The sequence below is a fragment of the Leiobunum rupestre genome, chromosome 1, assembly GCF_980474605.1.
Source record: "Leiobunum rupestre chromosome 1, qqLeiRupe1.1.hap1, whole genome shotgun sequence".
Classification (NCBI taxonomy): domain Eukaryota; kingdom Metazoa; phylum Arthropoda; class Arachnida; order Opiliones; family Sclerosomatidae; genus Leiobunum; species Leiobunum rupestre.
The window spans coordinates 64281139-64295484 of record NC_143384.1 but is presented as its reverse complement, the minus strand read 5'-3'; the positions used below and the strand labels follow the sequence as shown (position 1 = coordinate 64295484).

Sequence of the window (14346 nt, the reverse complement as noted above, 5' to 3'; positions counted from 1 at the left end):
GTTTTTGTAATGTTTATGCGTAGGTTGTGAGTGTTGAATTTGTTGTGTTTGTGTTCTGATGGTTGTGCATGTTGAGTCTGTTGTGTTTATATGGGCGTTTTCTCTCCAACTTCTTCTTAATGACTTTGGGACGGACCGAGTGCTGAGTGTAATGCTACCTCTCAACGTCCAATGGCAGGGTTTCCACCAGTTGTACACGGTATTCGTCTTAGTATCAATTTGCGATCGCATCGGGCGGGATTTGAACCCGAGACCTCCTGATTGACAGGCGGACGTTCTACCACAGAACCACCGACACTTGTTACGCCTTATTGAAAATTAGACCTTCAGCTTTATCGGAAGCGTATTTAATAGAGTACGAAATTTTGGTTTAATTGAAATATAATTGAAATTGAAATTATTGCATCGAAGAAATTCTAATTTAGCGTTTCTCTATTGATTAAAAACAAATGCGCCACCCAGGTTTCGAACCCATAAAGTCTTTTTTTATTAATGAATTTATGAAGGCCTAATCTGGTTTTTTTTAAGGTTAAATCTTGTTTTAGCGCAGTCAGCCGAGATAAGAGGGTTAAAGGGTAGACCCTGTGGGTGGTCCACTTTGTTAGTTTTTTTGTTATTTATTTACGGGTATTTTTAACGACCTATATATAGTTGTGTTAATTCAAAGGAGATAATTTAACGTTAATTGCTTTAAGAGCTGGCGGTTAGTCAAGTGGCTCTCTGTTCTTTGTTGATGGTAAGGTTTTTGCTTCTTGTAAATATATTTGGTGTGGATATTTGGATATCTACGATTTCTAACGCAGTCAATGATTTCCTGGGTATGCGAGTCATTATATCATATAATAAATTGGACGGCATTGGTCTTTTTCATGCGGTATGTGTCACAACGTCAACTGGAAGTCTACGAGCGTTGAAATAAAATGAGCGTTAAAGATGCGGCAAGTATTTCGTAAGCGAGAAAAATACAAATACCATCTGTAGATATTTCTTTCATTAAAATTTGCTTAGTATTATATTCAACTGATAAACATGTACTGTTAAAAGGGTTAAATTCAATTGCGCATTGTTTTAGTAAGTCCAACTCGCTATTGTAACTACTTAATTTATAATATTCTGAATAAATTAAACTCGATTGTTTCGTCTCAATTATTTAAATTAAAATTAAAATTTTATACCGGGCAGGGTTTGAACCGAAAATACGTTTTTCGTAAATAACTCTGAATTGCGGAGATATCTTTGGGGGTCGTGTCGAGGAATTAAGACCACTAGGGACCATTCTTCCGAGTAGAGGTATATTTTGGCTGGCCAACTGGTTTCAAAGTGATAATAGCTTCGGCGGTAACGCCAGATGTCGTTTTTGACAGCTTTTTTAATAATTGAGTTACGCCCTTGCAACCCGAATTTTCGGATTCAGGGTGGTCGATTATTTAAATATTTCTACTACTGAACTCCAGTCGGTCAATTTACATTCATTCCTTCGGTAATTCGCATGTACATTCCTTACATCAGAACTTACAACTTTACGAAAATGAATGTAAAGTAAGTATAAGAACCATTTATTTGGAAAGATAAAATTAAAGTTACAATTTGGATACAGTAGCGCTCGCGAAAAATGAAAACTAAAAAAAAAACAACTGTCAAAGAAAAGATACTCGTACCTTCGAAAGGAATAAAACCAGCAGTGTCGTTAAGTGAAAAATTAATAAATAAATAAATTATTTCGCAAATAAATTACAGAATTTTCTGATAGATAATAATTTGGAGGCCCCTATATTAAATTTTGGAGGCCCCTTAAGACGACTTTTGGAGGCCCCTTCCAAAATTTCAAGTAGGCCCAAGCCTACCTCGGCCTGTTGCTGGCCCCACTACTGACTCTATTAGTATGACACTTTCCATTGTTTCAATGTTAAAACTTTTAGTCACTGTGTCTATCAAAATATTGTAAAAAACGCCATTCACTCGAGGAAAGGATGTTAAACCAGAAATTACATTTTTTTACACCTATTTTCTACTTTCATTGCTTCCATTCTCGTCACTTTACCAATGCAATATTAAATGTTGTTGAAACGCTTTGTATTATCGGGGGAATGCCACAAGTGATATTTGACGTCTTTTAGTCTTTCCCAGATCAAAACCAAAATTGCAACCAACTATAGCTCCTCAACCATTGGTCGTAAAGCGATGACAGTGACACTTTCTTAATATGAATCGACCACCCAGAATCCGAAAATTCCGGTTGCAAGGGCGTAACTCCATTATTAAAAAAGTTGTGAAAAACTACATCTGGCGTTACCGCCGATTCGCCGAAACTATTGTCGCTTTGAAAAAACACTACGTGAAAGGAAATGATTTCATTTTTCTATCGTTTCCACGTTTCGAGAAAATTTAAGAAAAATGTAAAAACTCCCTTTTTCGAAGACTTTGGTAACAGACTGTACTGTCTCCTAAGCCCCAACTCGCAGTGATAATTGAACAGAATTCTTAAGGCGCTTCAAAGCGGCTGATGTACCTCAGTAAGCCTTCCGATTTAGGCCACGCCGACTGTGCCAAAATATCGGGAACAGTCAGTCCCCTTAAATTCTTGGTCCATGGACAGATAAATTTATCGGATCTCGCATAGAAGTTCGCGTTCTCCTACTCTCTTTTAAAAAAGATCAATAATTTCGTTAAACCGAATAAAAAATATATATTTTTTTTAATAACCAAGAAAAATATTTCTATGCATCGAAAATAACAGACAAATAAAAAATTGACAAAATGCCTTTCCCAACACACACACAGCGCACGCTTCTTTCACAAATGAGCCCCATCCCCTTTTTCTGTTTAACCCCCATGCTCGTGCATACAAAAAATATAACTAACCGAACTTTGTGCCCTCAATTGAAGTGGGGCGTAGTTTCAGTCTACGGCCGCTGTTATCTTAACTTAATCTCAATGTTCGTTCTTTCCAAACCCAAACACTATCAATAAATCGCGGATAAATTCTATTTTAGCTAAAGCCGATATTCGTGAAGCACTTCTGGTGAGAGGCTGTCACGGAATATAATCCTACGTCGCTTACAAGGAACAAAGGTATTTGAAAAAGAATTTCATTTATTTAATTTCTGCAAATATTAAAATGTATAAAAATAATCACTAGCCAAAATAAGTCTTCACTAATACTAAAACGATCAGCATTCAATTTGGAATCACTCAGCTGTTAAAGGGCAGAAACTAGCAAACGCATTTTTTTAATTTTCGACATTTAAGTTACTTCATTTTGATATTCACTATTTCTTAATGTAAGGCAAGTGGTATTTACTGCTTTAACTCGCACAGTTATGTTTTCGTGGGTTGAAATTTTTACAACAGGTGTAAAATTAACGTGTGTACTGGAGTTTATTACTAACTCGAAATTTTCATAAATGCCTTTCACTAGATTTTGCCATGATACAGCTGTAGACGGTAATTTTTAGTGGTTAGTCTCTCGAAAATTTCAACAACGACGCTACAAAATTCAGAGCAGACATTTGTCACCAATGTGGACGGAGTGCACTTCGTTAAAAAATAAATGATCATAATTGTTATACAATAAATTAAGAGATATTAACAGGAGACATGACTAGGAGTTCACGGGTGCTTTTCCCAACGCGCGCTGTTAACGAAAAACGTGTTTTCACTCCCTTTGGAATATTTTATCTAGACCTTTATATACGTTTCCTATATCTATGCATCTCACTTTATTTAAGAGTAAAAATAACAGCTTCGCTCTTTGTTCGCTCAAACTATTACTCATTTAGGTGATCATTTCTAAGGTCCCCTACCCACCACCTCTCACATTAATGGATAAATGTAGAGGCTGTTCCACTCATTCTGACTCTAAAATGAGCGGAGCATGCCCATCACTGATCTCGCAATAGAAATTAATAGTTCCGAATAATAAAGAAATATTTAATTGATAATCACTAAAACCCAAACTCCTAAGTACTAGGAAACGTAAAACTTTGCCCGTGTTTCTAATCAGAGGGCTATTTTATTATAGATTACAGGAAAGATAGTCAATTGAACTATATCTAACTGACCTACCTCATTATTGATTTTCAAATCAAATTGCCAATTCCTAATTTTAAAATTAAAAGGTCGTATATTTCAATTTAGGAACCTTGCTGAAAAATTGAAATGGAGGATTACAAAGATTGTGACTATCTCCCGATGCGTGACTGGTGGTCATACGATGTGCCTACGATGACTTTTAAAAGTGATCTCGATTTGAAAGAGTTCTACGAAAAGGTGTGCGACGTTATGGGTGAATATGAGAACAACTTCAGCAACGCAGTTTATGGACAGCGCAAACTTTATCTGGATTTCAAATCGCAAGATCAACCTTTTGAGCAGTTCTTCTCCAACTACAAACCTCATAGTTACGATTTCAAAAGAGGCAATTGGACATGCATAGGACGAGCTCTGGCAATTAAAGAGTTACTGCGCGATAAACTAGTTTGGATTTATCCTGATATTGAGAAATGCGTATACGTCACTACTTCCGCAATTTGCGATTGGGAAATGAACAGCGAAGTAGAGCCCAGCAAGTACTTGCACATTTACAATTTCATGGCTCACACTATGCCAACAATTAGGTGCCAAATCTATGATAAAACAGCGTACATAATTATGGAAATAAAGAAGAGATTTGACCACCCAATTCTATTATTGCAAAATGAGACCCAACAGTTTGAATCCTCGAGTAACGTGCGCATGCTCTGTCGATCTCACGGGTCCCGATTTGTAGAAATCACGAAGAATTCATCGGGGGGTGAAATTAATGACCTGCGATACGCAATTTTCGTTGGTGGGGCTCTCCTCAATTCTGACGGCGTTATGAAACTGACTTGCCTGCCGTTCATTCCAATCTACAAATATCGGATCGTGGATGGATTACTTCGGGCTATGGTTGTTTGCTATTTGGATAAAGCCTATTTTCGTTTCACTCGGAAGTCAAACGACCCGGTTCAAGGAGACCGCTACACGTATACCCGCATTCCAGCTAAATATTTTCAGAACACGGATGCCTCAGTTGATGAATTTGAATGCGAAATAAAGAAATTTAGTGATATTTTTGAAGAATCAGTCGAAGGACTAAAATTTTATTTAGAAAGTGTGTCGAAAATGAATACCGATGCCAATTTTATTCGTGAAGCGCGCGAATTTCGAAAATCCATGGTGAAAAACCGATACGCGTATGTCGCACATTTGAAACGAATTTCAAACAATTAAAACGAAAATATTATTAAATCATTTATTCAAATTTGTAAAATATAGCACAAAAATAAAGTAACTTTTTTAAAATAGTTTAATTTTATAGTTTGGTGAAAAGTTATTTATAGCAAGGCATCTTAAAATTCCAACGGCCAAAACCTTTTTAAGAAAAAATAGTTTGAGTAAAATTATTTGTTGAAGATTTTTACTCCGGCTCTACAGAAGATGGCGCTTACCAACACTAGAGGGCTTTCCCTCTTCCATTTATTAATGGCTCGCGACGCATGCTCGGTGGCACGTGTTTTTGGAACGTGCCACCGAAGTTATTTTCAACCATAAATGAGGTTAGACAATCACCGTTACATAAAAATTCATTTGATGGGCAACGTTTTGAAACTTAACGCTAGTTTTATATCTTAAATTTGTATACGTATCTTCTGTATTGAAGGAATATTGGGCTAGTCAAACTAAGGAAGCCAAAAACCAGCCTGGATTCCTTTAAAATTTCGGAGATTTTTAGTCCGACGCTAAATCTCAAAATCCGACAAGAAATTTCGAAATCCAGTAAAGTATCCCGAAAAATGGCCAAATCGCGAAATCCGACGAGAAATCAAGAAATCTCGAAATCCGGGACAGAAGTTTAGAAATCCGAAATACAACAAGAAATCTTGTAATCCAGCTTGAAATCCCGGATTTAAAAAGCTCGTAGACATTTTTGGTGAATGTCCGACCCCTGGCGTCAAGCAGGCTTTTTTTATAAGAAATATGGTCGCGAACTAAGGTTTTTAAATCGTTCGAACGGACCTGGGGACGTGTTCAATAATGCAAAAGCAGATGCTATTGTATCAATCACTGTTTGATATCTACAAAAATGCGTTCAGAAACCTTGACGTCACGTAACAATTGAGAGGCAACGGCTCTGATTGTGTTTCACTGAACCTACACTAGGTTAAAATATTATTGGCAAATTCTATTATTTACGATTTGCAACTGAGTTTGTAGCAGTACATATAATTTCTTATAATAACAAGTAATTGTCTTGGGAGTTTAAAACGCGCAATACCACAAACCTTTTGTGGATAGAGTCAAAAACAAACCTCTGTCTTTTGATTGGCTTAAGTAATTACGTAAATGCCGAAAGGTACCGGCCATCTTAGCCTCGGGGAATCTTAGGATATAGTTCGATATTCATGGTTTAAATTAATTAATTCATGGTAAAGAACGTCCACTTAAGAATAAGACAAGGTCTCAGTTAAATTAAACTGCTCGTCTCAGATTTGCAAGTGTATTTTACAGGATGAATCTCAATTTCCAACTTCGAGTTTTTGTTTTAAAATTATGTGTCTGAAATTGGAGAAAATGTCGTGCAGAAATTTATTCTATTTTAAACCACGTCAGTTGAAGTTCAAGTTCAAGTTTATTATATATTTACCTTGGTTTTTACAATGGTTGTAGGGCTAAGTCTTTTGGTTGACTTGTTAGCCCTTAAATCGTTAGTGTGTGAGTTCTAAAAAAGAACCAACTTTTGTCATAAAGCACGTAACGAAACTCAAGAAGAAACACTTCATTTTCGAATCATTAACTGTCGCTTTTCAAAGAACCCCGTAAGTTCATGCCTGCGCCGTTTTCAAATGCATTGACCAGGATACCACTAAGTCCCAATGGTGGCATCCACTTGAACGTCGTAAAAACAAATGTTTTGGAGGTAATTTGGAAAAATGTGTTTTCGGACTGAATTTCATAGCATTTACGTGAGATAAAACACAAAACTTTTCTTTAAATACCAATAACGATTTGGAAAAGTCAAATTATAATTCAGTCTAAGCATCACAGAAGTACAAAAATGGACTATTGTTTCTAAAATTAGGTAGTTTCGTTTCAAAATGTGAATTCCGCAACAAACCTCTAATGTCGGCTCAGGTCTGCCTGCAAAATGTTAAAATGACACTGCATGAGAACTCCTTCCGCGTTGAGTTTCAAGTTCTCTCCCAACTGCTTCAAGGGGTTTTTCCCCGAGTCCTTCTGTTTCCCCCTTCCATAAAAACTTGTTGAGGTTAACGGTAATAGTTAAGTGTAAGAAGCTGTTGGCTCGCGTGGCTTGAGGGCTTGCCAGCACCCTCCTACGCATTGTAACCCGGCCATCTGAATGAATGGCTTTAAAAGTCGCTTGATGGATTAGGCCTAAGGTGGTGTCAATCAAAAGTGATTTGCCTAGCTGATTATTATGTACTAATTGCTTAATCGTTTTTTAATAGCCCTAGGTTTTCTTACAAAAATCGTTTGAAAAGCCTGCCAAGGTACACGTTACAAGAAGTCGAATTCATCTCTCGTATGATAAATAATATACACTTCTAATATCATTAAAGAGAGCTGCTAAAATAGACCAATTTCCAGTGAAAATTGTTGTGAAGATGTTTCGAAGCCCAGAATTCGGCACTAAAAGAATGAAGAGATCCTCCGAATGAATTTGTATTCAAGCACGATAAGTTATTCCAAAAAAAGTCGAACACCTTGCTATAAAAATACAATACCTTAACCCACTAACCAACCGTTGGTTTTCCACCTAAATTAATATTGAACGCGTATAAGGAATACTTATTTTCTATATAATAGTCTTTGCTATGTTCGTTCGAGCCTCTAAACACGTAAATCGGGTATCGATGAAAATCTCTCGTTAACCTGACATCTCTCTGTGGCTGCAGAAAATAGAAAGAAAATATGCCAAACTTCCATATATCGATTACCCATAATTCCCACCCATACGTAGAAATTTGAAATGGGGTCTTAAACTCCTACCAAGGAGGATCACAAAAAAGTTAAAAAATGTGCGATAACATCGAGACAAAACGAAAGGTGGTTTCACTACATACATAGAAATAAAGAGATCATTTTTATACAATATACCAGATAGCCATACCTCTATTTCCACTGCTTACCCTGCCGTATCGCGTATGGTAAGATCACTCTGACGGCTTTGGCACCTACTACGAGAGAAAAAATCCCCCACGTAGTGGTTTGTTAAGTTAACATAGTGACGTCAAAAAAAACCGTCAGCGACATTGAGACAAAAATCTGCCACAAACAGCATTCCAAGTAGAGGTATGGATTCCTGACTATACAGGGTAAATGTATATCAAACATAACGTCACCTGGACCATGCTAGATTAGCCTGTTCCGGTTTTGTAAATAAAATACTTTTCTTTAAAAAGATTTTAAGTAAAGGCCCTCAAACCGATCTTTGCTACATGCATATACAATGTCTGGGATTAAAGTATAATTACAGGTCCTTCTACGCCTTCCAAGTGAATTTTCCATCAATACCCGGTTGTATACACTACAACACTGCTAAATTGAAACTTTACATTGGGTAGAAATTTTTAATGGTTTTTAAACCATATTTTACCTATGTAATAGTTTAGCTGTCCCTAGAAACAATTACGCATATGCTTAATTAGAAACTACATTTACCGGAAATTAAAAGCTTAGGTGTAACAAGAGGCGTTTGTCAAGGACGTATCCAGGATTTTTCTAATGTTGTTAATTTTCCGGAAAAATAAAATGCTGAAAAATTTCCGAATTGCGGAAAATTTTCTATGCAATGGAATAGCTTTATAATGTCTTTGTATGATGAATGTTTTCTTCCAAAAGGCATTTTGAATAATCATCGGGAATCCGCGAAGGTAGATATATCAAGCTAATAACATAAGCAGGATAAGGTATGTGCTTATAATATTGTCCCCCCCCCCTCTCGTAAAAATGTTGGCACGCCCCTGTTCACAAGTACAAAATGCCTTTTGGAAGAAAACATTCATCATACAACGATATTTTAAAGCTATTACATCAGTACAATGATTAATTAACTAGTATATATTCTTATGCCGTGTAATTTTAACATATTTCATGGTTAAAGTATGGTAAACTTTGAGCCGTGATTCCCAATGGAGATTTTGTTATTCACCAATAGATAGTCCCATAAATTATGTAAATGTTTAGGTCAATGGCCCATGTTTGGCGGGAAATTTCATTTTAATGGCATAGATGGATATTATATTAACTTCTGGTATTACTTAAGAAATGCCATGAAATTTAAATTTACTTTGCACTTAGAAAAGCTTTGTTACCGAAACAAGATACAATCTTAAATATTGCATTTACTAATAGTGTCAAGAATGGTTAGTTACAGTTTTTATTTATTGAATATTTAATCTACGAAATGTATTTCATAAACTTCATAAAATATTACATAAATTTATCTGAGCCTAATGATATCATGGTTATAACCGTTAGCCTTTACGTTTGAAATCGCCTCGTTGTCATGGCAACGATATCCATCCACTCTCACTAGTTCCTACACCTACCTCTGGAATGAACTAGTTGCGCATTGATCTATAATTATTTAATTGAGCGTGTGAATGTACAAGGCGTTGCCTTTCCGTATTTTCGTTCCGCAATTACTTCGTTGCGGTTTTGAGGATCGACGATATTTTTACGTTCAAAGAGTTCAAATTAAATTTTAAAAATGTCATTAAAAACAAGTTGGCAAGCCAAAATATACCTTACCTCGGTTCTGTGGTAGAACGCTCACCTGTCGTGCAGAAGGATTCGGGTTCGAATCCCAACCGATACTACTGCAAATTGAAAACGTTTTATACTACACCCAAGGTTCGTAAAGAAAACTTCACCCAATGACCAAAAGAGGGCTCTTTTGGAAAAAGCTTTTCGCTAATTCCAAGAAACTGTGAACGCAGTGATTACACTTTGCCAAGAAAATGCGTACTTGTTCGCAGCCCAGACAGACAGACACGGTGATTGTAAAACCCCTCCTAGGTAAAAACAATCTCAAAGTAAGATCAAAAGCCAAATCCGTAAGCGCAATTTTTGTTAAAGAAAATGCAAAATTTTACTCAAATATTAATGGCCCAAATTGGCTTATAATATTGTCTAGTATATTTTGACTTTGCTTAATACTAGTGTTGTCTCGACGTAAATTCTTTTCTCAACAGATGTCACTAACGTTGAGATCAAAACAAGATACTTCAGCTACATCTTGACCCAAAAAGCGGGACAAGTACCCCTCGTTTGTAAATTTGTAAATAATTTGATTATAGCCGCGTTCAGTTAAATCACGGACACTGTATCTCTAACCGGCAGTAGCGGCGCTAAGGGTGGGCTGAAGTGGGCTTTAGCCCCCTGCATTTCTGAGAGGGGCCACATATTTATATTAAAGGGGCCACATATTTATATTAAAGGGGCCACATATTTATATTAAAGGGGCCACAAATTTATAATTAAGAGGCCACATATTTTAATTTATGAATTTTCTTTATCTCTAGAAATTTGTTCGGGAGGAAGGGAGCGGAAATTGAGAGAAAGTTGAATGGACAATAGAAAGAAAAGAAAGGAAATTTATGGAAATACCCCGGGCATGTACGTGTCCCCTCCAGGTCGGATACAAGGTCATATAGGGGTCCAGTAAACCCGACGAGAGCCGCAACAAGAAAACGACCTTGCTCTTCTCGCTTCCTGAAAAATGTATAAGGGGTCACTAAATTTGTAAAATGAAGTGAAGCTACACTCCATGGTTGTAAAGGCCACAAAATTCTTAGGGGCCACAAAATAATTAGCCCACCTGTGAAAAAACCTTAGCGCCGCAACTGCTAACCGGACGGGAAAAGCTGTAGCTTCCACCATACAAAATCACCTGCCGCCGCCACCGTCTCTCTGTAAAGGGAGGGGGGAGGGGGGGTGGGGTACAAGAATTTTGAAAGTTTCGGGCTGTCAAGGCCATATAATTCGTCACGTGGTCGACAAAACGTTCCGTTTCAAAGAGGGATTTACATTCTTTCGAATGACCTTGACGGCCCTGCGAATCGAGTACGGCTGCCTATTTCAGCTTATACAAAGTAGGTTGCAAACGGACAGTGAGGGGGACTTTTCCCGTCCGGTTAGAGATACAGTGTCCATGGTTAAATACCCAATGCAGCGTATCGCTGTTGCTGTTCAGCGCAGTTATATGGCTTCTATACTGAAATCCTTCCCTCCAGGGGCTTCATTCGATGACTATCTCATTCATCTCTATTCATCTTTAATGTTGAAAATGTCTGTAATAAAGGCATATACAAATGAAAAAAAGACTGTTAGTTCCCTTATCCTCGATCAAAACAATTTGTCGTACGCTTAAAAAGATCCACATTGATGGGCCATGTGTCCTCTGAAAGAGTACTTTTTGGTACCACGCTGCTTTAAGTGTTGCCTCTTGGGGCATACGCAAAAAAACATGAACCGCTCCCGCCCAATTATGTACTTCATGTGGTGATGAGCATGGTTACCAACAGTGTAAGGCCGCAACTAGATGTTGTAGGGCATGCCATCTGAATAATACAACTCGTGGTACTTCTTTCAAAACTGGTCACAACTCCATCGACCCAAATTGTCCCCTCTATAAGAGGGAGTTGGAACTACGTAAGCAACGTACCGGTTATGTGGAGCTCTCTGAGTAACACCTCCACTTCCGGTACCCTCCCTTCTGCTTTGTACTAACCATTTTCTTAACTCATTTTATCTACTATCCTTTACTCTAGTTTCCCCATTTGTACATGGGTTCTTCTAACCCTTCCCTTTTCAGCCTTCCTATCTTTCTTTTTCTATACCTCTCAATATGCCGTTTTAATTGGCATTTTTTTACTTATCTTTAAATTAATTTATAACTCTTGTAGTGGAAGCTTTTATAGTTTTTTTTTCCGTGGAGCAGGAGTATAAAACAGACACTTAATGTAATAAAGGCGTATACAGTTTTTCGTTAAAGGAACTACTTTAAACATTCACCAAAAAAAGCTTTTTCCGATTGATCAATGTGCAGATTATATGAAAATAGCTATACTGATAGAGAGGCTGATTCTTGTCATGGTGATAGGTTATTTGAGTTACAGACAAATCATGACGTTTAAAAGTAATTTTATTTCAACGTTATAAATTTTAATACTTTACATAATTACGTGATGTTGCTACATACATCTACTCGCGATAACACTACTATACAACTATACTGATGGTCAATAATTCCAGAACTTTGCTTTTTATTTACATGTTTGTTTGCTACGCAGCAAGCTCTTTGAACTTGTCCGGGAACCCAAGTAGAATAATTTGGGGCACTTGGAAACTGTCTGCACTTTGCTTGGCCAGTTCGTTCTCTGGAGGAATCCTGTTGAAAATGACCCTTCCGGATAAGCCTCATCAAATTGAAGTTTTCGAAGACATGATCAGGTATCCGGAACTGAGAGTCGCAATAATAAAGAGCACTGAAGATTATAAATACATGGTGTTTCAAAAGGTTATGCTAAAATTTTCAGGAGTTGTCGGGGGTGAGTTGAGAAGTATGCCTGTTTTTTCCCCATTTTCCTACGATGAGTTATAAGAGCGCCAGAGAGCTTCAAAGTGTGGCCTACTAGCCCCTGGAAGTAGGCTGCAACAAGCACAAAACGAAGCAGCTAAAATATGCTACGCTGGAAGCAATTTGAAGGGCTTAAACTATTAAACACTGAGCTTCAAAGTTTAAATTTATTTTTTGTAAAACCTTGCTAAGCTATTAGAAAAAAGGAAAATATAAAAAGGCTTTCAGTTAATATAGAACCACCTAGCGACGAACGCAAAGCGTCTGCTTAGCGGATAATAATTCAGTAGGTAAGTGAAACTTTCGCATTGACTGCTAGATGGCTTTATGTTCACTGAAAACGATAATTTCAATCGCATAGATAAAACAATCATCATCGACAGCCTTTATATATTTTGAACATTGAAAGATATAGCGTAGTATATCAAAGTGGTTTTGCAATGTAAAATGCTGTATCGTTGCATAGCAAAGAGGAGTTTTTAAATAAAATTTGCTATATCATAGCATAGCAATCGTGGATTTCAAACTTTGAATGCTATAGAATAGCATAGCGAAAGGCGATTTTAAAATTCAAATGCTCTGGCATAGCAATCGTGGATTTCAAACTTTGAATGCTATAGAATAGCATAGCGAAAGGCGATTTTAAAATTCAAATGATCTGGCATAGCAATCGTGGATTTCAAACTTTGAATGCTATAGAATAGCATAGCGAAAGGCGATTTTAAAATTCAAATGCTCGGGCATAGCAATCGTGGATTTCAAACTTTGAATGCTATAGAATAGCATAGCGAAAGGCGATTTTAAAATTCAAATGCTCTGGCATAGCAATCGTGGATTTCAAACTTTGAATGCTATAGAATAGCATAGCGAAAGGCTATTTTAAAATTCAAATGCTCGGGCATAGCAATCGTGGATTTCAAACTTTGAATGCTATAGAATAGAATAGCGAAAGACAATTTTAAAATTCAAATGCTATAGCAAAGCATAGCAAACATAAATTTTGGATCGTCAACTGCTAGTCATAGTAAATCAAATTCGATATGCTTTAGCAAAGATAAGCGAAGTCGATTTTAAAACGAATAACCCTATAGCATAGTCTAGAAAACACGGGTTTTATATTGAAGTGTGCTATGTTTTATAATTCTATGAATTAATCGCGGGGCATGCAGGGCTTGCCACCACCCTCCTACGCATTGTTACCCGGCCACCTGAATTAATGGCTTTAAAGGTCGCTTGATGACTTAGGCCTAAGTAGTAAGGTGGTGCCTTGGGTATTAGCCTAGCTGATTATTATTATTATTATAACTACCAATCCAAAATTAGCATTGGTTTGACTACGATTTGCTCCGACTTTTAAACCCTGAAATTCACCAAACGAATTCACAACTACACAGTGTATTCAAACCATCTTTCATATTTGATAAAGGAACTGGAATAAGTGGTTCGCTATCCACGGTCACACTAGAGCTGAAAGCCCAGATATGGTCGGTTTGAATGCCAGTTTTGGCCTTCGATAATAATTCTTGGTTCACTCATCCAAAATCGCTTCACCCCGGGTCGCTTATAGCCAAGGCTTAACCCTCATTTCAATTTATGACCAGAATTTCGAAAATACTAAAATGTATCCCAAAACAAATAGTTAATCATGTTTACTATTCATAAAGTAATATTATGTGACATTATTTAGAATTTAATCCCATTATTTTTGAAAATACTAGCAA

The 14346-nt window shown here is 36.9% G+C and overlaps 1 protein-coding gene across 1 annotated transcript; it reads left to right on the top strand.

Annotated features, from left to right (window-relative positions):
- Positions 1–2913: 2913 nt before the first annotated feature.
- Positions 2914–5333, top strand: LOC149964937 (uncharacterized). The gene is made up of 2 exons (XM_090180929.1): positions 2914–3072; positions 4138–5333. Exon 2 carries the CDS (start codon positions 4159–4161, stop codon positions 5251–5253), a length of 1095 nt encoding a protein of 364 aa, XP_090037055.1. The 5' UTR covers positions 2914–3072; positions 4138–4158; the 3' UTR covers positions 5254–5333.
- Positions 5334–14346: the final 9013 nt, after the last annotated feature.